This window comes from Theropithecus gelada, chromosome 9 (assembly GCF_003255815.1).
Source record: "Theropithecus gelada isolate Dixy chromosome 9, Tgel_1.0, whole genome shotgun sequence".
NCBI lineage: Eukaryota > Metazoa > Chordata > Mammalia > Primates > Cercopithecidae > Theropithecus > Theropithecus gelada.
This window is the reverse complement of record NC_037677.1, coordinates 65,013,088-65,037,015: the sequence shown is the minus strand read 5'-3', so window position 1 is coordinate 65,037,015 and position 23,928 is coordinate 65,013,088. Positions and strand designations below refer to the sequence as shown.

The window sequence follows — 23,928 nt, the reverse complement described above, 5'->3', positions numbered from 1 at the left end:
TATTTCAATATTTTAATCTTTCCTACACTTTTGATCATCTATATAATTAATGCTTATCATATTTCCTTCAAACCATTAGATGTCCCCGGGGCTCATAGCTTTGGTCGAGTGTCTGACCATTTTTGCCTAGATGGAGAAAGCATTTTTAATAGAAAAGCATGAATGGAAGGAAGGGCAAGTCAGAGATGAAAAGGCCAAGCCCCCATATTAGGGTGAGTCCATTGGGCTCATTTCTAGAGAACTTGACATTTGATAGACATTAACCGCATTGAAATGACTGTGAATGCCCATGTTGTCACTTTGGCTATGGGTTCTTGCAGTTGTCTTTCTGGTCTAACCTCACTTGCTCACTGGCCTTCCAGTGTCCATGCTCCCCTTTTGTTAATTTGTTTACTGCTGTGTCCCTAGCACACAGAATAGTGCTTCGCCAATAGTAGGTAGTCATTAAATATTTTTTAGATAAATGTATTAGGTGTTCTTTAATCATGTTAGTTTCATACCATTACCCTATTTTGAGGACCTGTAGCAGTTTTTTTTTTTGAGATGGAGTCACGTGCTGTCGCTCAGTGGTACAATCTCAGTTCACTGTAACCTCTGCCTCCTGGGTTCAAGCGATTCTCCTACCTTAGCCTCCCAAGTATCTGGGATTACAGATGTGTACCACCATGCCCGGCTAATTTTGTATTTTTAGTAGAGGTGGGGTTTCACCATGTTGGCTAGGCTGGTCTGGAACTCCTGACCTCAAGTGGTCCGCCCACCTCAGCCTCCCAAAGTTCTGGGATTATAGGCATGAGCTACTGCACCTGGACTTTTTTTTTTTTTTTTTTTTTTTTTGAGACAAAGTCTCATTTTGTTGCTCGGATTGGCAACAATAGTGCGGTGGCGCAATCTCAACCTCCGCCTCCCAGGTTTAAGTGATCCTCCCACTTCAACATCCCAAGTAGTTGGGATTACGTGTGAGCCACCACACCTGGCTCATTTGTAGTTTTAGTAGAGATAGGGTTTCACCATGTTGGCCAGGCTGGTCTTGAACTCCTGACCTCAAGTAAAGCCACTCACCTTGGCCTCCCAAAATGCTGGGATTATAGGCGTGAGCCATTGCGCCTGGCCAGCAATTTCATGTTTTTTATATATATATATAGATCAAACTCATGTTGCTCTAGGATTCAAAGCCCCTTACATTGTTGGCTTTACCTTACTTCTCTGACTTTGTTCTGCTTCAGATGTTCTCTACTGTAGAGGTTAAGACTACAGGTTTTGGAGCCCAATTGCTTGAAGGCTCTGCTCCTTCTTAGCCTTTGGGGTTTAGTCAAGTTATTTATCCTCTAATACCTAGCTCAAAAGGTTGCGAAAATTAAATCAGAATAATACATATAAAGAATTTAGTAGAGTCTAAGATCTATTAGACAAAAATATTAGCTAATGTTATCATCATCATCAGTGTTAGACCTTGTTCAAGTCGTTCTTTTCCTGGAATGCTATTCTTTAAGAACTAGATTAAGAAACAAATACTACACAGTAATTCGAATTCAATTATTTTTCTTTATCAGGTACTGGTTCTTGCACCTACAAGAGAGTTGGCAAATCAAGTAAGCAAAGACTTCAGTGACATCACAAAAAAGCTGTCAGTGGCTTGTTTTTATGGTGGAACTCCCTATGGAGGTCAATGTGAGTACATTAAAAAAGCGAGGGAAGTATAATGCCACCCATTGTTGACTACTCTTATTGGATTTCTTTTAACCTTCACATCTGGCTTCTCTACATGGGATAGTCGTTTATGGGGATTTTCTTTTGCCATGGTTTAAACATGGTCAAGAACATGGTCCTGCATGATGATAGGCAAATCCTGTATATGGTTCTTAGTACTTTTATCTATTTATATTTATCTAGGGGCTACAAAGGTAACTTATTGAACCCAGAAAAACAGTCCATTTGGGCTCTAGGAAATAGGAAGTCAGAATTCAAGGTTACTCTTGTCTGTTAGGACCTTGGGTCTGTCCCTCTTTCTGCATGGTTACTTCTTTCTTGATGTATGCAGGCTTTCTTTCCTTGGGGCTCAACGGCCAGATGTTAGAGTCTCTGCTCTTGTATTCCATTACTTCCCAGTTCAAGGCCTTGGAGCTTTATTATTAGAGCGGATGTATAAATTAGGAAGGGATTTAAGGAATTTAAAAAAATCATAGTTTTGGCTGGGCGCAGTGGCTCATGCCTGTAATCCCAGCACTTTGGGAGGCTGAGGTGGGTGGATCACAAGGTCAGGAGATTGAGACCATCTGGGTAACATGGTGAAACCCCGTCTCTACTAAAAATACAAAAAATTAGTCGGGCTTGGTGGCAGGCACCTGTCGTCCCAGCTACTCAGGAGGCTGAGGCAGGAGAATGGTGTGAACCCAGGAGGCGGAGCTTGCAGTGAGCCGAGATCGCGCCACTACACTCCAGCCTGGGTGACAGAGTGAGACTCTGTCTCAAAAAAAAAAATTCGTAGTTTTGGCACACAGTCTTACGGCTATTTCTTTTCAGCTTTGGCAGAATGAATATAGGGTTTGGCACCAGAAAAGCTTGAATCTAGACTCTGCTCACAGAGTAGCTATTGTGTTCGAGTTGCTTAATTTTTCTGTGCTTTAGTTTCCTCATCTATAGAAAAAGATTACTAAACCTACCCTGCAGGGATGTTGTGAGGATTGGGTTGGATAATGTATATAAAGTGCCTAGTATTATCTGTAGACTGCAACAGCAGTTCAGTACAAAGCTAAATTATTATTACCATCTCATCGCAGTTATATTGAGCTTCATTTTTCCAAATGTCTTTATATATCCTTGGTCTATTTGCTGTTTCATTATGTCTCATCCTCCCTATACCTGTTTACTTTATAGAAAGTTCCTATTTCTGTTAGATTCTTATTCGTACTCTGCGAAACCTTGATACTTTCCTCCAGCCAAGGAAGTAATTTCTTTCTTTTTTTGTCTTGAGACAGAGTCTCGCTGTGTCGCCTAGGCTGGAGTGCAGTGGTGCAATCTTGGCTCACTGCAACCTCCGCCTCCCGGGTTCAAGTGATTCTTCTGCCTCAGCCTCCCGAGTAGCTGGGACTACAGGCGCGTGCCACCACGCCTGGCTAATTTCTGTATTTTTAGTAGAGACGTGGTTTCACCATATTGGCCAGGCTGGTATCGAACTCCTGACCTTGTGATCTGCCAGCCTCAGCCTTCCAAAGTGCTGGGATTACAGGCGTGAGCCACCACACCGGGCTGGAAATAATTTCTTTCCTGGTGCTATTGTCCTCCAGTAGTGTACATTTCTTCCTTTTCTTCCCTTCCCTTTCCCCTTCCCCTTCCCCTTCCCCTTTCCTTTCTCACTCACTCTGTGGCCCAGGCTGGAGTGCAGTGGCGTGATCTCGGCTCACTGCACCCGGGTTCAAGTGATTCTCCTGCCTCAGCCTCCCAAGTAGCTGGGATTACAGGCACCTGCCACTGCGCCTGGTTAATTTTTGTAGTTTTAGTAGAGATTGGGTTTCACCATGTTGGCCAGGCTGGTCTTGAACTCCTGACCTCATGATCCACCCACCTTGGTCTCCCAAAGTGCTGAGATTACAGACGTGAGCCACCACGCCTGGCTGCATATTTCTTTTATGTCACTTTATACACTAGATGGTCACTTCAAATATTTACTATAATTGGATGGTTTAAATTTTGTTGATATTTTTCACTTCGAATGTTTTTCCCACTAGATTAGGAGTGTCGTGAGTATCTTTATCATTATTAATTACTTAGCATATTACTTTGTACTTGCAGGTATTTAACAAATATTTTAGAATAACAATACAGTTAACGGTGGTACCCCAGACCGATAAAAACCCAGAAAATCTTGTCATTGTTTTTTATAGTTGAACGCATGAGGAATGGGATTGATATCCTGGTTGGAACACCAGGTCGTATCAAAGACCACATACAGAGTGGCAAACTAGATCTCACCAAACTTAAGCATGTTGTCCTGGATGAAGTGGACCAGATGTTGGATATGGGATTTGCTGATCAAGTGGAAGAGATTCTAAGTGTGGCGTACAAGAAAGGTAATCCACAAATTCAAGAAGCTGATAAAAAAGACCAAAGGAAGGGTGGTAACTAAATAATTGTCTTTATTTATTTATTTATTTTGAGGCAGAATTTCACTGTCTCGCTCTGTTGCCCAGCCTGGAGTGCAGTGGCATAGTCTTGGCTCACTGTAACCTCTGTCTCCTGGGTTCAAGTGACTCTCGTGCCTCAGCCACCCGAGTAGCTGAGATTACCGGCACCCGCCACCACGCCTGGCTAATTTTCGTATTTTTAGTAGAGATGGAGTTTCGCCATATTGCCCAGGCTGGTCTCAAACTCCCAGCCCCAAGTGATCCGCCTGCGTCACTCTCCCAAAGTGCTGGGATTAGAGCATGAGCCACTGCGCCTGGCCTGGTGACTAAGTAGTTTTCTAAGAGATGAATAAAGCCTTGGGAAATTGGAAGGGGGCTTATTTTATCTAGAAACTTGGATTTAAAAAAAAAAAAGTCATTACTCTGGGATTAAAGCTGGTGAGGAAAAAAATAGTCATGATTTATCATATAACCACAATGGGGAAGACTTGGGAAAGTAAAAGAAGAAAAATATCATCTTCTGTCATCTTGGTGTGGTCTACTTTTGGTGTATTCCTGAAGTTTTGCATTTTATTGTATATATGTTGATTATACTCTGACTATACATATAAAAATTCAGCAAAAATACTGTATGAAGTGGTTGGCCATGATTTAATTCTACTTTCTGCCTATTTTGATTTTTTATTCAATATAAATAATTCTGTTTAGCCACTTTTATATGGGTAGCTTCTCACCTCAATATCTGGAATTGGCTTTTTTTTTTTTTTTTTTCTTTTGAGACAGGGTCTAAATCTTTCACCCAGGCTGGAGTGCAGTGGTGGGATCTTGGCTCATTGCAGCCTCCACCTTCCAGGTTCAAGCAATCCTCCAAGTAGCTGGGACTATAGGCGTGCGCCACCATGCCCAGCTAATTTTTCTGTTTTTTGTAGTGATGGGTTTCACCGTGCTGTCCAGGCTGGTCTCGAACTCTTGGGCTCAAGTGATCCTCCCTCCCACTTTGGCCTCCCAAAGTGCTGGGATTACAGATGTGATCTACCACAGCCGCCCTTTTTTTATTTTTAAGATAGGCCCTCACCCTGTCACTCAGGCTGGAGTACAGTGGCACCATCATAGCTCACTGCGTCTCTGAACTTCTGGGCCTCAGCTTCCTGAGTAGCTAGGGCTACGGGGGTGTACCACCATGCCTGGCTAATGTTTTTATTATGCATAGAGACAGGGTGTCACTGTGTTGCCCAGGCTTGTCTTGATTCCTGGCCTCAAGTGATCCTCCTGCCTCTACCTCTGAAAGCATTGGAATTACAGGCATGAGCCACTGTGCCTGGCCTGGAATTGGCTCTTTAGGATAGATTTCCAGAAGTGGAATTACTGAACTTAAAAGTGTAAATAACTCATGCTCCTCAATATACATTGTCAGATTCTCTCCAGAAGGGTTTGACCACACTTCTATTTGGAATGTTTGAGAATGTGATGTCACTCTTAAGTAGAATTGAATAAACAAAAATAGTAGCTGGACTCAATGATTGGACAAGAATTCTAAATTCATAAAATATTAAGAATAGAAATCTTAGAATATATTTCGTTTGTAATTCAAAGCCTAAATGGTCAGAAAGCAAAATAACTTTCAAGTACTTTCACTATTTTAAGGATCTTTTAGATAAATTACCTAGTGGTTTCTTTGCCCATTGGGAAACCTCTGTCTTCCAGTTTTGTGTCCTCAGTACCTGACTTGCCTCAGGTGGTTGCTGGTGAACATTGATGGACTGTGGAAGTGTTAGGTTAGGTGGAATACTATGTAGGCTTGTTTGGATTATTCATACTGACTTTTTTTTTCCCCTCCTCAAAGATTCTGAAGACAATCCCCAAACATTGCTTTTTTCTGCAACTTGCCCTCATTGGGTATTTAATGTTGCCAAGAAATACATGAAATCTACATATGAACAGGTGGACCTGATTGGTAAAAAGACTCAAAAAACGGCAATAACTGTGGAGGTAAATTATTTACTTAGTTGCCAGAATATAAAATTGTATATTATTATTTTCTTGTCTGTTAGTATTAAGACTGGCAAATACTGTTTTTCCGGATAAATACTAAATCCATGTGAAAAGCCAAGGAAAGATATTTCTATTTGAGCTGTATATGAGATCTGTGTTTTTATTTTTAGTTTTTGTTTTTTGAGATGGAGTCTCGCTCTGTCGCCAGGCTGGAGTGCAGTGACGCGATCTCTGCTCACTGCAACCTCTACCTCCTGGATTCAAGCGATTCTCCTGCCGAAGCCTCCCTAGTGACTGGTACTACAGGTGTGCGCCACCACACCCAGCTTAATTTTTGTATTTTTAGTAGAGATAGGGTTTCACTATGTTGGCCAGGATAGTCTCAATCTCTTGACCTTGTGATCCGCCCACCTCAGCCTCCCAAAGTGCTGGGATTACAGGTGTGAGCCACCACGCCTGGCCCAATATCTGTGTTTTTAAAATTTCATCATGTGATGGCCTCATTTCATTTCAGAATAATTTGGAACTTAAATCTATCTGAATTATGTAAACGTAAATCACACTTACAATTTAAACATTAGAGGGCAGCAGAGAAACCTAGTGCTTTGGGTTTAAGCTTAAAAGTGTTGAAGTTTAAAATTTCACTTTTGATTCTGATACCTAGATGAATTAATTTCACTGAGGAACAGACCTGGATATTAATCTACAGATTGGGTTTTTAAGTAAATGAAAGGGCAAAACATACAGAAACTTGTTGGTTATTTGGTTTCCTGTAGAAAGCTAGGGAATGGCATTTCCTTTCCAGCATTTTCCTGGTTGTCAGAAAATAAAGTTAGGTGCTCCTTAGAGAAAGGGGAGAGGCATGGGGAGATGGGCAGATCATGTTGCTTTCTGCTTTAATGACTTATTTAGGTTTTTTTCTCTCCGCAGTGGTGGCTGCAGATAGCTCTTATCAGGCTTGAGTAGTTGTTTCCAGGAGCAAGACATTAGAACATTAGTGTTGTGCTCATTGATCATTGTGTTGTGATTTTAGTTTCCAGCAAAGCTTTACCAACTAGATGTTTTTTTTCTTCTTCTTATATAAGCATCTGGCTATTAAGTGCCACTGGACTCAGAGGGCAGCAGTTATTGGGGATGTCATCCGAGTATATAGTGGTCATCAAGGACGCACTATCATCTTTTGTGAAACCAAGAAAGAAGCCCAGGAGCTGTCCCAGAATTCAGCTATCAAGCAGGTTGGTCCTTCCCCTTATGCCAGCAAAGCTGGGGATATCAACAAATCTTCACCTTGGGCATATTTGCTCTTGGTCTAATTTTCATTCATTCAGTGAATACCAGTTTAGTTTCTTTTAGTTTAGAAATGAGAGGAAGCTACTTTTTTTTTTTTTTTTAATTGAGGCAGAGTCTCACTCTGTTACCCAGGCTGGAGTTCAGTGGTGTGATCTGGGCTCTCTGCTTCCCTGAGTTCAAGTGATTCTCCCACTTCAGCCTCCCAAGTAGCTGGGGTTATAGGTAGGTACCACCACGCCTGGTTAATTTTTTTTTTCTTTTTTTTTTTTTGAGATGGAGTCTCGCTTCTTTGCCCAGGCTGGACTGCAATGGTGCGATCTTGGCTCACTGAAACCTCCACCTCCTGGGTTCAAGCGATTCTCCTGCCTCAGCCTCCTGAGTAGCTGGGATTACAGGCACGTGCCAGCGCACCCAGCTAGTTTTTGTATTTTTAGCAGAGATGGGGTTTCACCATGTTGGCCAGGTTGGTCTTGAACTCCTGACCTCAAGTGATCCACGTGCCTTGGCTGCTCAAAATGCTGGGATTATAGGCATGAGCTGAGCCACTGCACCTGGCCACTTTTTTGTTTGTTTGTTTTGGAGACAGGTTCTCACTTCCTTTGCCCAGGCTGAAGTGAAGTGCACTGGCGTGATCTTGGCTCACTGTAGCCTCAACCTCCAGGTAGCGTGCACTACCATACCTGACTTTTTTTTCTGGATGGTGTTTTATTGTTGATATAATTCATGTGCCACATATTACCATTTTAAAATGTACAGTTCAGTGGCTTTTAGCATAATCATGAGGTTGTGCCATAGTCACTACTATCTAATTGGTAAGACTTTTTTTTTATCATCAACTTTTAGGTTCAAGGGTACATGTGAGGATGGGCAGGTTTGTTACATAGGTAAATGTAAGCAAAGATGGCTTGCTGCACAGATCATCCCATAACCTATGTATTAAGCCCAGCATTTATTAGCTGTTCTACCTGATGCTCTCCTACCCACCCTCCACTAACTTTATTTTATTTTATCTTTTTATTTCTAGTAGAGACCGAGTCTTGCCATATTGCCCAGGCTGGTCTCAAACCCCAGGCTCAAGCAGTCTACCTGTTTGGGCCTCCCAAAGTGCATGAGCCACTGCACCTGGCCTCACTTCTTTCTGATAATTAGAGTGTACATGATAGAGCTCTTAATCTGTCATGGCATCTCACCGTACAAATGAGGAAAGGGTGGCTCAGACCTAAGGTTACACTGACAAAATAGGTTTGATCACTCTTCTGTCATATTCTCAACTTCAATAAGTAAAGTTGGATACAGTTGGAATTGATGACTGAGGATCTTGAAATAATATTGAGGCTTATCCATTCAAGACACATTTTCCCCTTTGTAATGTTTTCAACAGGCATATCACCAAAATATGAATGTCTTTTACAGGCCTAATTGATTATGAGAAAAAGTACTTGTGTTGTTGGTGCTGGTGTTCTTACATCCGTTTATTTATTGGCAGGATGCCCAGTCATTGCATGGAGACATTCCACAGAAGCAAAGGGAAATCACCCTGAAAGGTTTTAGAAATGGTAGTTTTGGAGTTCTGGTGGCAACCAATGTTGCTGCACGTGGGTTAGACATCCCTGAGGTTGATTTGGTTATACAAAGCTCTCCACCAAAGGTATGTACTTTATGCTTAGATTTTATTTTGTTTCTTTTGGGTATTAAAACAAATGGGAAATTGTACTATTTACTTTGATATAATTAGTATATAGCTATCTTTTGAGTGCTGAGATGCTAAAGGTGATTTTGAGAATGAACCTGTTATAAGACACCCCCCTCAGAACTGACACTTGAATAGAAGTGCGATCAGCAGACAGAGGTTCAAAAGGTGACTTTGGGATATAGTGTGATTTTTGAGCCAAACCTTGAAGATGGGTGGAAGGACTTAGATGGGATAGGGGTAAGTAAGATAGATAAATGCATGAGTCTAGAGGACAGGGGAGAGAAAGGGCTTGTAATTAACCTCTGTGGTTAGAGATGTTTAGGTTTGTGAGTTATAGGAACCTCTCAAGGAGGATCCTGAAGCATAGTTTACTTGATGTGGATAGTTTTCATGTAAATAAAGGTTGTTCTAAAGGTATTCCAGTCACTTCCAACATGAAGTGTTGGAACTTCATGTTGATTCCAACATAATCTCACCCAAATTGGCAAATCCCCTATGGTTAGAGGCTACTTACAACAATGGGGAAAAATAACTGAAGACTCTGAATTCACCAGTTCTTAAAAAGGAAGTCCTGCCGGGCACGGTGGCTCACGCCTGTAATCCCAGCACTTTGTGAGGCCAAGGCAGGTGGATCACGAGGTCAGGAGATCGAGACCATCCTGGCTAACACGGTGACACCCGGTCTCTACTAAAAATACAAAAAATTAGCCAGGCGCGGTGGCAAGCGCCTGTAGTCCCAGCTACTCAGGAGGCTGAGACAGGAGAATGACATGAACCCGGGAGGCGGAGCTTGCAGTGAGCTGAGATCGCGCCACTGCACTCCAGCGTGGACTACAGAGCGAGACTCCGTCTCAAAAAAAAAAAAAGGAAGAAAAGGAAGTCCCATGAGTGTGTGGTATAAACATTGTTTCATGAGCCTTTAGACTTTTTGATATGGTAGCCCCTCGCTGTGTTGAGCACTTGAAATGTGGGTGATCTGAATTGATCTGTAAAATACAAGTGTAAAATACATACTGCGTAACTTTTCATTATGCGGTCTGGATTTTGAAGACTTATGAAAGAATATAAAATATTGCATTGGTACCCTGGTTTGTATAGATAGTATACTGAAATGATAAGACTTGGATATATTGACTGGTGTGGTGGCTCATGCCTGTAATCCTAGCACTTTGGGAGGCTGAGGCAAACGGATCACTTAAGGTCAGGAGTTCGAGACCAGCCTGGCCAACATGGTGAAACTCTGTGAAACCCTGTCTCTATTAAAAATTCAAAAACTAGCCAGGCCTGATGTCGGGTGTCTGTCGTCGCATCTACTTGGGAGGCTGAGGCAGCAGAATCACTTGAATCAGGAAGGCGGAGGTTGCAGTGAGCTGAGATATGCCACTGCACTCCAGCCTGAGTGACAGAGCGAGACTCTGTCTCAAAAGAAAAAAAAAAGACTTGATATATTGAGTTAAAATACATTAAACTTCTTAAAGAAATCTTTTCAGTGTGTCTACTGGAAGATTGAAAATTGGAATTACATATATGCCTCTAATGGACAAGCACTATTTAGACAATGCTCTTTGTAAATTTGCCTACAGGACAGGGACCACTGTTCTAGAAGCTTTAAAAATTGCCAGAGGTCAACCGGGCGTGGTGGCTCATGCCTGTAATCACAACACTTTGGGAGGCCGAGGCAGGTGGATCATGAGGTCAGGAGTTTGAGGCCAGCCTGACCAACATGGTGAAACCCTGTCTCTACTAAAAATACAAAAAAAATTAGCCAGGTATGGTGGCGCGTGCCTGTAATGCCAGCTACTCAGGAGGCTGAGGCAGGAGAATTGCTTGAATCTGGGAGGTGGAGGTTGCAGTGAGCTGAGATTGCGCCACTGCACTCCAGCCTGAGCAACAGAGAAAGACTCTGTCTCAAAAAAAAAAAAATTGCCAGAGGTTTTTAAATTGAAGTGCTAAGGGACCTTCTCCCTCATGCCCCCAGGCTTATAACCACAATTGCTAGTGTTCACTGACCTGCATAGGCTACTCAGGTGTTTGTCTCTCTTTTTTGGTTTAGTGTTATTTATGTATTTTACTTCAATAGGATGTAGAGTCCTACATTCATCGATCCGGGCGGACTGGCAGAGCTGGAAGGACAGGGGTGTGCATCTGCTTTTATCAACACAAGGAAGAATATCAATTAGTACAAGTGGAGCAAAAAGCGGTACAACTATTCTTACCTTTCATTAAGCAAATGTTGAGTTCTAAAGTCAGTCTTTAGTTTCTTCAATTTTTATCCACTTTAAAATATTTTTATTTCTAGTGTGTGGCAATGACTGAAAGCTTACTGTTAGGTACATATGTTGTCCTGTGATAAAAGGCCCATTCTGAAGTAACTTTGCATTTGAAAACAGTGGTTTTGTTTTCATATGTTTGAAAGGCAGTTTTCAGACAATGATAATATGAACCAGAGATAATTAAGATTGAGGGGCTATAGGAATTGCTTGAAAATCAAATGAATTTGGGCATGTCAAAAGGATAAAGGGGAGAAGAGACTAATTTTTCCTCCAGAAGAATTGGAATAGTGTGTGTAGATTCTTGCCCCTTCAGGAGCTTAACTCATCTCCTTCCTCTTGAGTGGACTGCACTCAGGGACTTGCTTTCAAAGAATAGAGTAAGGTGGGGAGTGAGGACTTTACCGTGGAGAGATGAACAGACACTACCTGGGCCCGCTGATTGTGGGTCACATCATCAGTGATAGGCACATAGGCATGTGCCCCGATAAGAGGTGGTGAGGCGAGCATTCACGCCGGGTATTCCTCCCCCAAGTATATAACCCTGAGCATGAGGAAAACACCAGACAACCTCAAATGGAGGGACATTCTACAGAACTGTTGACCAGCACTCGTTAAAACTTTCAGTCATGAAAAACAAGGAAAGAAGGAAAGACAGACATGGAATAAAGTCTGGGGTTTGGTTAATAGTTTAGCAATGTTGGTTTCTTAGTTGAAACAAATATACCTTAACAGTGTAAGATGTTAACAGTAGCAGAAACCTGGAGCTCTCTGAACTGTCTTTGTAGCTTTTCTGTAAATCTATAATTGAAAATTCATTTTTTAAGGTAATAAATACATTTGGCCTATATTTAAAAAATTAGGGAACTACTTTATCTTATTGGAAACAATTGATGGCCATTGTACATTAAACTGTGGTTCATTTTCCTGTAGGGAATTAAGTTCAAACGAATAGGTGTTCCTTCTGCAACAGAAATAATAAAAGCTTCCAGCAAAGATGCCATCAGGTATGTCCCCTACCACTGCTATGGTCTGTTTTAGTGTTTGTTCAAATACTGCATGTCTTTGTACAGTAATAAGATTTGACTTTTTAAAAATTTATTAATTTTTGAGACAGGGTCTGACTATGTTGCCCAGGCTGGTCTCAAACTCCTGGGCTCAAGCAGTCCTCCCACCTCAGCCTCCCAAGGTGCTAAGATTACAGGCGTGATACTCATTCCTGTCCAATCCTGTTTACCAAAGGAAACCACTATTAAAATAGTTTGCTTTGTCTAGGATATTTTAAGAGATAATATCTTAGGTATAGTATAAGTGCTTCTCACCCACTGGCTGATTAGACCACAGATTACATTCCAAATCTACGTTAATCCAGTTCCTCACCTGGTAGGATGAAAGTTGATTGTTTCGTTAATAGTAAATGTCTAGATGCTGAGGATTGGGTTAATTAACCGTTTGTCAAATGGAGGTGCTGCTGACATTGGAGGCAAGAGAATTATTTTTTATGGGATTGTCCTGCAAATGGAAGGATATTTAGCTGTTTAGGATCCGTGGCTGATTCCCCTGTGCAGCATACTCAGGGTAGGTAGGGTTGGCATTATAAAAACCAGAAGCCATTTTCCAGATGCCTCCTGGTGGTGACCCACATTCTCTGTTAAAGAACCACTCATTTTGGGCATCATTTTTATAGTGGTTTCCACAATTACTGTAAATGCTTATTTAAAAAACAGACACAGGGAGTCCATGATCAAAGGAAATCCTGGATGTCAATCAGCATGTTAATAGTTCAGGAAAGTTTTGTAAATGAAAGAGTTTTGGGCCAGGCATGGTGGCTCATGCCTGTAATCCCAGCACTTTGGGAGGCTGGGGTAGGCGGATTGCTTGAGCTCAGGAGTTCAAGACCAGTCTGGCCAACACAGCAAAACCTCATCTCTATAAAAAATAAAAAAATTAGATGTGATGGCACATGCCTGTAGTCCCAGCTACTCTGGAGGCTGAGATGGGTGGATTGCATGAGCCCGGGAGGTTGAGGCTGCAGTGAGCTGTGATTGTGCTACTGTACTCCACCCTGGGTGGCAGAGTGAGACTGTCTCAAAAAAAAAGAAAGAGAAGGAAGGAAGGAAGGAAGAAGACAGGGAAGGGAGGAAAGGAAGGATGAGTGGTTTTTGTTTGTTTGTTTGTTTGTTTTTTGAGACGGAGTCTCACTCTGTCGCCCAGGCTGGAGTGCAATGGTGCAATCTCATCTCACTGCAAGCTCCGCCTCCCTGGTTCACACCCTTCTCCTGCCTCAGCCTCCCGAGTAGCTGGGACTTCAGGCACCCACCACCATTGCCGGCTAATTTTTTGTATTTTTAGTAGAGACGGGGTTTCACCGTGTTAGCCAGGATGGTCTCGATCTCCTGACCTCGTGATCCACCTGCCTTGGCCTCCCAAGGTGCTGGGATTACAGGCATGAGCCACCGTGCCTGGCCGGGAAGAGTGTATTTTAACTACATTTTTCAAATTTATTTTAGCATGGCGTTTTTTTTTAAGTGTCCTACAGACGGGGTTCCCTTGGGTGCCAGTTAAGGAGAGTTGGGGTTAGATGGCAAAGAAGGGGAATGGGACAAAGATGCTGGTGGTATACAACAAACAGCCTCCAGAGTGCCAGCCCTGACACTGCTGCATGTCACTTTCTACCCTTTTACTGGATGATCTTTTTTAACTTTGAATGGGACATTTATTATTGCCAAGATAATAGTGACCCCCTTAAAAACGTGCAAATAGTCCCATAAACGTCCTTATCATTTTTTCAACTGACTTTGGAGGTCTTTTTCTTATTTCTTTTCTTTTTTTTTAAAAGAGATGGGGTTTCTTAAAATGATTATGTGTGGCACAGTCATAGCTCACTGTAGCCTCAAGCAATCCTCCCACCTCAGCCTCCCAAGTAGTTGGGACTACAGGCATGTGCCACCACACCCAGCTTTTTTTTTCAACTTCAGAATGGAAATAGGTATTTTCTGATCCTAAAAGTAACACATGCTTCTTGTATAAAAACTCTTGACATTATTCATCATCACATCTAATGGTAGTATAACATTTTATTATATCTGTTTTGTGGTTTATATAAGCAGTCCAGATGATGCACATTTTAAAATTGTTTATACTTTTTGTATATCATAAGTAACACTGTGGTGAACTTCTTGTTTTATTATTTTCTTAGGATAAAATGGTGCGGTAGGTGGTAAATTAGAATTGCATACAGTCAAAGGAATGGATGTACTACTATAGAAATATGACTGTAGGCCGGGCGCGGTGGCTCAAGCCTGTAATCCCAGCACTTTGGGAGGCCGAGGCGGGTGGATCACAAGGTCAGGAGATCGAGACTATCCTGGCTAACATGGTGAAACCCCGTCTCTACTAAAAATACAAAAAACTAGCCGGGCGCGGTAGCGGGCGCCTGTAGTCCCAGCTACTTGGGAGGCTGAGGCGGGAGAATGGCGTGAACCCGGGGGGCGGAGCTTGCAGTGAGCCGAGATCGCGCCACTGCACTCCAGCCTGGGAGACACAGTGAGACTCCGTCTCAAAAAAAAAAAAAAAAAGAAATATGATGATTATACACTGCATCAAAATAAATGTGTTACACATGTGAAAGATTTGCAAAGTTACTCATTTATCTTGAGATGTCTTAGAAATGAAATCTGTCCATTTCTAGTATCCTTTTTCCTAACACACTCTCAAACAACAGGCTTTTGGATTCCGTGCCTCCCACTGCCATTAGTCACTTCAAGCAATCAGCTGAGAAGCTGATAGAGGAGAAGGGAGCTGTGGAAGCTCTGGCAGCAGCACTGGCCCACATTTCAGGTGCCACGTCCGTAGACCAGCGCTCCTTGATCAACTCAAATGTGGTAAGGTTCTGCGGCACATTCCTGATGCTTCATAATTTGGGGGTATGAACAGGATGTGAAAGGGTTTCATTTAAACTTCCCAGTTGTTTTCACTTTCTCATGAAGGTAGTAAAGTATTAATTGTATTTTACAATTTCTGGCCAGACATGGTGGCTCATATCTGTAATCCCAGCCCTTTGGGAGGCACAGGTGGGAGGATGGCTTGAGCCTACAAGTTTGAGATCACCCTGGGCAACCTAGTGATACTCTGTCTCTACAAAAAAATAAAAATAAAAAATTAGCTGGGTGTGGTGGCATGCTGTGGTCCCAGCTACCTGGGAGGCTGGGACGGGAGGAGGGAGTATCACTTGAGCCCAGGAGGTTGAGGCTGCAAGGATCCACGATGGTGCCACTGCATTCCAGCCTGGGTGACAGAGTGAGACTCTGTCTCAAAAAAGAATAGAACCAATAATTCCCGTGTTTAAACACACGTACACATATATACACACACATGCAAATCCATAGAGGCAGAAAATATGAATGGTCCCCAGTGGCTGTGTGGAGGGAGGAATGGCAGTGGCTAGTAATGGACACAGGATTCTTTTGGGTGGATTATGACATGGCTGAAATTTTACATAGTGCTGAATGGTTGCAGATCTTACCAATATAGTAAAATAAAAAACACTGGATTGTGTACTTTAAATGGTGAATTTTGTGGTATGTGATTTTTAATTGTTTTAATCCTAAAGTAGCCCAAACATATGTATGCATAAATGCATATAATACATTTAGGCAGCATACCTAGAAACTTTAGAAGGTGTATACTTTTCCTGTAAATTCAAATTTTTATTGAGATAATTGTAGCTTTACATGCAGTTGTAAGAAATAATACAGAGAGATCCTTTGTGTACTCTGCCCAGCTTCCCTAAAAGGCAAATGTATTTTGTAAAAATATAAAATTTTGGAAAACTGTAATACCACAACCAAGATACTGACATTCAGTCTTACTCAGAGTTCCCCAAGTAAAACCAGAGACTGTTTGTACTAATTGTTTGTGTGAGGTATATGTTTTTAGGAATAACTTTTCAAGAAATATTTTAGAATCACAAAAGCAGGTATTTACCAATTAGGTTTATTTTCAGCACTTTGATTTTATTCCCCTTTCTTCTGTAAGGGTTTTGTGACCATGATCTTGCAGTGCTCAATTGAAATGCCAAATATTAGTTATGCTTGGAAAGAACTTAAAGAGCAGCTGGGCGAGGAGATTGATTCCAAAGTGAAGGGAATGGTTTTTCTCAAAGGAAAACTGGTAAGGCTGGGGTCTCTTGTAACCTTGATGGGGCTTTATGTGGGCAGGAAAGCATAAAGTGGTGTGGGTTCTTCCTCTTCTGTGGGAATGCTGCATCTCTTCACTCTCTCATCTTCCCTGGGTAATCTCATCTGTGATCCTCAGTTGCCACTCTGCCACTGACAACTAGTGTACCTCTATCTCCAGCCTGTACCATTCTCCTCACAGTGCCAGACTGGATCCAGCTGCTTCCCTGACATCTCCACCTAAATAGCTTATTTAAAGTAACTTTTTCAGAATCTTTTTTTTCTTCGCAATCCTATTCTAGCACTGGACTTATTCAGAATCTTGAATTCAAATTAAAAATGAAAACTTTTGCCTCCTAAACCTGGTGTTCTTTCTTCTGAGGACTTCTCTTGGTTAATGCCATAGACTTATCACAAGGATTCTCAAACATTTTGGTTTCACAATCCCTTTAGCAAATGTTAGGGACACCCAAAAACTTTAGTTTATATGGGTTATATCTATTGATACTTACTGTATTAGAAATTAAAACTGGAACTCTAAAACACAATATCATTTTCCATTAGCCATCAGAGCAATGATTTTATCAAGTCATATAGTGTCCAGGAAACTCCACTGCACCCTTGAGACAATGGGTGTGGAAAGGGCAGCATTATTATGAAAATAATTTTGACTTGGCGAAGCCCCTGAAAGATTTTCAGGTTTCCAGGTGTCCACTGGCCTAGTGAACCAATTAGGTTTATCTTCAGCTTATCGCATGTCTAGCCATGTTGTTTATCTCCACAAAACTTGTGGGATAAAGTCTCAACCCTTTCATAGGAGGGTAAGATCCTTCATGTCCTGGCCTCTGCTAGCCTTACAGCTTCATTTCTACCAACACCATTTACTCCAGCAGTGCCCACTACACCATGTTTATCTCATCCTCAGTGCCTGCTGAACCTACTATTTATAGTAATCTTTTGGCCGGGTGCGGTGGCTAACACTTGTAATCTCAGCACTTTGGGAGGCCAAGGTGGGCGGATCACCTGAGGTCCGGAGTTTGAGACCAACCTGACCAACATAGAGAAATGCTGTCTCTACTAAAAATACAAAATTAGCCAAGGATGATGGCGTATGCCTGTAATCCCAGCTGCTTGCAAGGCTGAGGCAGGAGAATCACTTGAAAACCCAGGAGGCAGAAGTTGCAGTGAGCCCAGATTGCGCCATTGCATTCCAGCCTGGGCAACAAGAGTGAAATTCTGTCTCAAAAAAAAAAAATGTTGTATATATATAAATCGTTTCCTCCAAAGTAGCTTTTATGACTTTGCTTCGCCTTAAATCTTACCAGGCAATGTTAGGGGCATCTTTATCTGTACTTCAAAGTCTTTAGGACACATGTTTATGCAGGTAAACTTTTACCTTGCTGTGCTTGCTTACGGAGAGCCTCAAGAACACTCAAAGGCAAAAACTGTTTTCTAGTTACCTCTATCCCCAGTGAATGCCTGGGATTATACTCTACTTCGTAAATATGTAAGTGAAGATTACCATGAATGGCAAAATCCACCAGTAGGTGATGATACCTATGTTGTGATTGGGTAAATTTTGGGGTGAAAGGGGTGTTCCTTATAAAATACTGCAGTTGAAGACAGCAGGGAGAGGAGTGCCTGTATTAGTTAACACATAATTTGACTATATTTTTAGATGATTTCCTTGATTGGAGAGGATGGCACTTAATATTAAAAATGGTGTCCTGGCTAGGTGCCATGGCTCACACCTGTAATCTCAGTATTTTGGGAAGCTGAGTTGGGAAGGTAATTCTTGAGACTGGCCTGGGCAACATAGTGACACCCTGTCTCTACCAAAAAAAAAAAAAAAAAAAAAAAGCCAGGTGTAGTGGCATGCCAAAGTTACAGTAAGTTGTTAATTGCACCACAGTACTCCAGCCTAGGCAGTAGAGCAAGACCCTATCTTAAGAGGAAAAAAAAAAGATGGTGTCCTGTATTATTTTTTTCATACTCTTACAGAAGGCTGAATTAAGAAAAACTAGACAATTAACAATAGAAGATCACTTGTTCTTCGCTTTTAGTTAGGTCATTCTGAATAGCTGGCATTGCTTTTCTGATGGAAGGCAGTATATAGTTTAACTATAGGTTTTAGAGCCATACAGACGAGATTTTAAATACTTGCTCCATTTAATAGCTGTGGGGCCTTAGACTAGTCAGTTAACCTTTCCAAGCCTGTTTGCTCAGCAATAAAATGTAGCTAATAGCCACTAGAGGGTTAGCACGGTGTAATAGCTAAGACTCTGTCTATAGTTAGAAAGTCCTAATTCGTTTGGAGTTTTTTTTTTTCAGTATTCCTTGTCTTTCTGCAGTGTACTTTTGCCAGCTGTAATGTATTAGCTTTGGTCTAAAGTTCATCTAAAATTATACCTGGTGGTTTTTTTTGCTTTATGTTTTTTGTTTTCTTTTTTTCACAGAATACGTGGTCTTTTAAAAGGAGTATTTTTATTGTGCGTTGGTTGGATTAACTTCCATTTACTTTGATTTCTAGGGTGTTTGCTTTGATGTACCCACCGCATCAGTAACAGAAATACAGGTATTCTTTTCTCTTAGATTTTAAAGTTAATGTACCTAAATTGTAGAATGTTAATTATGAAAATAGAGAATAATAGATTGGGAAACAATAGTTCTGGTTCCTTTCATAAGAGATAATTGATAATTAAATTTTGGAATATTCCCCCCTAGCTTTTTAATTCTGAACAGCTTTTGTAGTTGAACCCACCTGGTTTCTGTAATTCCTTTATACAAAGTTGTGAACGATACCCAGCTCTCCCCGCCCTTTAACACTTACATATGTTATACAGGTTTTGTGTGTGTGTGTGCACATGTGTGTGTGTGTTTTCAGAGTCTTGCTCTGTCGCCCAGGCTGGAGTGCAGTGGTGCAATCTTGGTTCACTGCAACCTCCACCTCCTGGGTTCAAGCGATTCTCTTGCCTCAGTTTCCCAAGTAGCTGGGATCATAGGTCCACCATCACCCCTGACTAATTTTTTGTCTTTTACTAGAGATGGGAGTTTCGCCATGTTGGCCAGGCTGGTCTCGAACTCCTGACCTCAGGTGATCCACTCACCTCCCAAAGTGCTGGGATTACAGGCATGAGCCACCACATCCAGCCTACAGGTGTTCATAGACATTTAAAATTGTTACATCTTTATTCAGTACTGTGAGAAATGTGTGCTTAATATATTTGTTTTATTACCTGTGGCTGTAGATACCCTGTAGCAATTGAGTTGAAGAAATGGTTTAATAACTTAATAAATGAAGTAGTGATGAGGGCTATTTCTCATAATAAAACTATATTTTCCCACACTTTAGTGACACTGGCTTTTGGACCATGATGGTTGGCCAGTGTTATTTTTGACCAGTGACTTGTTAAGCACTTATGTTATCACCTTTTCTTTGAAAAAATGGAAAAATTTTGTTTTTCTCATGCTTTTTAAAAATTGAATAGTAATTAAAGCACATGAAAACAAAACGTTCTCTCACAGGAGAAATGGCATGATTCACGACGCTGGCAGCTCTCTGTGGCCACAGAGCAACCAGAGCTGGAAGGACCACGGGAAGGATATGGAGGCTTCAGGGGTCAACGGGAAGGCAGTCGAGGCTTCAGAGGACAGCGGGATGGAAACAGAAGATTCAGAGGACAGCGGGAAGGCAGTAGAGGTCCAAGAGGACAGCGATCAGGAGGTGGCAACAAAAGTAACAGATCCCAAAACAAAGGCCAGAAGCGGAGTTTCAGTAAAGCATTTGGTCAATAATTAGAAGATTTATATAGCAAAAAGAGAATGTTTGGCAATATAGAACTGAACATTATTTTTCTTACAAAGTTAAAAGCACATTGTGCCTCCTTTTGACCACTTGCCGAGTCCGTGTCTTTCAGATGCAGACAAGCTTCATTTAAATTATTTCATTTGATCATTATAATTTATAACTTTATTGCTACTTCTTCAGTTCTTCCTTTTGAAAGGTGTATGAATTCATTACATTTTTATTCTAAAGGATTATCTGTAGATTAGAAGATAAAATCAAACGTGTATCTGCCTATACTTTGTGAGTTCACCTGTCTTTATACTCAAAAGTGTCCCTTAATAGTGTCCTTCCCTGAAGTAAATACCTAAGGGAGTGTAACAGTCTCTGGAGGACCACTTTAAGCCTTTGGAAGATTTCCTCAGCCACCTGCCGAACAGTTTCTCATGTGGTCCTATTGTTTGTCTACTGCGACTTAATACTGAGCAATGTTTTGAAACAAGATTTCAAACTAATCTGGATTGTAATACAGTTTATACCAGTGTATGCGCTAGACTTGGAAGATGTAGTACATTTGATATAGATTACCTATACTTATGTTCATTTTGATACATTTTTAGCTTCTCATTATAAGGTGATTCATGCTTTAGTGAATTCTTCACAGATAGTATATGTAAAAGTACATTTTAATAGAAAGCCAGGGTCTTTAAGGAATTTCAAATGTATAAGGTGGCTCCATAACTTTATTTGTAAGTAGGCTGGATAAATGGTGCTTAAAATGATAATGTACTCCACTTCTTCCTATTGGAAGATTAACATTATTTACCAACAAGATTTAACGGAGTAGGGGGTTGTAGATTAACATTGCCAAAGAGTATGTAAAAAAAAAAAAACCACTGGAAATAGTCAAATGCAAAAATGTAACAAATTCATAACTGGAGAGCAAAGAGAACAAGTATGATTTGCATGATAAAGCATTGTTTTAATGGTGAAAACTTCACAGATCACTAATGTTTCTAGAGGTTAACTTCAAGTGGGCAAGCTGGGGTTTTTAGGTAGTCAGTGGCCTAGTTTCTAAAGCCACAGTATAGGGTCTGTTTGTTAAACTGAATCTCTGTTGAAAGTTTGTTTTAGCTGATTGGAGGCTTCCTTTTAAGACAAACTGTATGTGATTAAGTTGTTTTAAGGGAACTGAAGAAGTTGATGTAACCCCTGGCCAGATAACACTGTATCTGATTTCTCAGATGCTATTTCTCTGGGAAACATTCTACATAGCACAGGAGCTTAAGAGTGGCATTATCTTCTTGCCTTAATTTCCAGAGATTATTTCTGTACTGAGAATCCTGGAACTACTATGCTAGGAAATTTAAAGCCGCATGGTCTGTCTTGTTTTCATTTAATTATTGTGAACACCTAGAATCTTTCTAGGTCCTGATTTCTCTTGCTTAATCCAGTCTTTATCTCTAACTGCCGCTTATTTGATCACCATGTACTAGGGGCTCTGATAGCCAGCTCAGCTCCTGATCCTTGAGGCAGCATCCTTTTTCTATTTGAACTTCAGTTCTGTCCTTGAATCCTGACTAGATATTTCTTGCCCTCTGGTCTCAGAATTCTCTTGGCTTTTATTCATTGATCCACTTGCCAGTTTTATCACTTTACCCTTGTTCCTCATGACTTCCCATCAAGCCATGGGTATTAGGTGACAGTGTAATTTATTAAATTCTGATTTTGCCCAAATACTAGGCATGCTTTAATAACAACTGAACCTTTTCATTATTTGGATAGGCATGGGTACCTTATCAAGCAGATTAAAAGGATATGGTACCTGTCCTTTAGAAAAGAACAGCTAAAACCTTGTTGTGGATTATGGATTTAGCATAAAGAAAAATAATCCAGCATAAATTAAGAGTAAGAGGGAAGATTAATAGAAATTTCACTTCACATAACTCAAAACATGGCTATTTCAATAAATGAAACTAAAGTTTCTCCTGGATCCCAGAATTCAACCTGTATTTATAAATGTATAATGTATTTAGCTACTTTTTGGTTTAAATGAACTTGTTGGGTTAGCTTGGTAAATGTTACAATTTTTACTATTTTCTACAGAGAAAATATTTTCTAATTTAAGTTGGAGCTATCTGTGCAGCAGTTTCTCTACAGTTGTACATAAATGTTTTTACTATAAAATGAGCTAATGTATAAAATACTACTCTATACCATAATAAAGATAGTAATACTTGATTTTGGTGGCTTTTGTTTTCTAAAATGAAAATAGCTTGAAATATTTATTATAAAAATAATAAAAGCTAGATATAAAAATCTAAAGAGAAAAAAAAAACCAGTCACCCTTATCTAATATTTTAGTGAGCAGTCTTCCACATATTCTTTTATAAAATTGGAATCATTTGATTTTGTGAATTGCTTTTCCCCCTTCAACATGTTGTGCACAGTTTTGTACAGGCCTACATGGACATTTTTGATGACTACATGTTATCTTGTATAGATATGCCACTACACATTTAACCAGTACTTGATGGCCATGCTGGTTATTTCTAATTTTTCACCATTATAAACAACCCTAAAGTTAATATCTTCATATACGTGTTTGCATACTTGTCTGTCACCTTAGGATACATTTACTAAAGGTAGAACTGCAGCTTTGAACTCCTGGGCTCAAGTTATCCTCCCTCTCAGCCTCCCAAGTAGCTGAGACTACAGGTGGGTACCACCAAACCTGGATAATATTTAAATTTTTTATAGAGGTGGAGTCTCATTCCGTTGACCAGGCTGGTTGTGAACCCCCTGGCCTCATGCAATCGTCCTTCCTTGGCCTCCCAAAGTGCTGGGATTATAGTGTGAGCCACCATGCCTGGCCTCTTCTAATTACCTGTCATGAGATGGATCTCTAGTCATTGCATTATGGTTTATGTATTTAATATGTTTAGTGTTTTCCCTATACCAGGGCATGGATTTTTGTCTTTTTTTGAGATAGGGTCTCTGTTACCCAGGATGGAGTGCAGTGGCATGATCATAGCTCATTGCAGCCTTGAACTCCTGGGCTCCAATAATCCTCTTACTTCAGTCTCCCACAGAGCTAAGACTATAGGCATGTGCCGTCACACCTGGCCAATATTTCTTTAAAAATGTTTTTTGTAGAGCTGGGGATCTCACCATATTGTCCAGGCTGGTGAATTTTTGTCCATTTTTTACTGCTGAATTTCCAGCACCTACAACAGTGCCTGGCAGATAACAGACACTCAATAATGAACAAATGAACAAATTTTTTTTTTTCTTTTTGAGGCAGGGTCTCTGTTGCCCGGGCTGGTCTTGAACGCCTGGGCTCAATCAATCCCATGACCTCGGCCTCCCAAAGTGCTAGGATTACAGGTGGGAGCCACCGCGCCCAGCCCAACTCATTTTAAATGTACTGGGAAATGCATTGATAGGAGGCCAAACCGGCAACAGGACTGCCTGTTAGAAGTAATCAGATGATGGCCTAAACTAATGGAGGTAAAAAGATGTACACAGAGCTCTTTAGTAGGTAGACTAAGCAGTACTATTTGGTTTTAGGTTTAATGACAGAAAAGGCCTGGTGCAGTGG

At 40.9% G+C, this 23,928-nt stretch overlaps 1 protein-coding gene across 2 annotated transcripts in view; it reads left to right on the top strand.

The window, feature by feature from the left end:
* DDX21 (DExD-box helicase 21) overlaps positions 1 to 22,568 on the top strand; it is a 30,907-nt gene extending 8,339 nt beyond the window's left edge. For both annotated transcript variants that reach the window (XM_025396293.1, XM_025396294.1), the window contains exons 5-15: positions 1,551 to 1,668; positions 3,882 to 4,067; positions 5,965 to 6,110; positions 7,199 to 7,348; positions 8,890 to 9,051; positions 11,177 to 11,296; positions 12,300 to 12,373; positions 15,091 to 15,250; positions 16,404 to 16,538; positions 19,074 to 19,118; positions 20,069 to 22,568. In XM_025396293.1, coding sequence (XP_025252078.1) covers positions 1,551 to 1,668; positions 3,882 to 4,067; positions 5,965 to 6,110; positions 7,199 to 7,348; positions 8,890 to 9,051; positions 11,177 to 11,296; positions 12,300 to 12,373; positions 15,091 to 15,250; positions 16,404 to 16,538; positions 19,074 to 19,118; positions 20,069 to 20,338 — 1,566 coding nt within the window. In that variant the 3' untranslated portion in view covers positions 20,339 to 22,568. The remainder of the gene's footprint in view (positions 1 to 1,550; positions 1,669 to 3,881; positions 4,068 to 5,964; positions 6,111 to 7,198; positions 7,349 to 8,889; positions 9,052 to 11,176; positions 11,297 to 12,299; positions 12,374 to 15,090; positions 15,251 to 16,403; positions 16,539 to 19,073; positions 19,119 to 20,068) is intronic.
* The last annotated feature ends 1,360 nt before the right edge of the window (positions 22,569 to 23,928 follow it).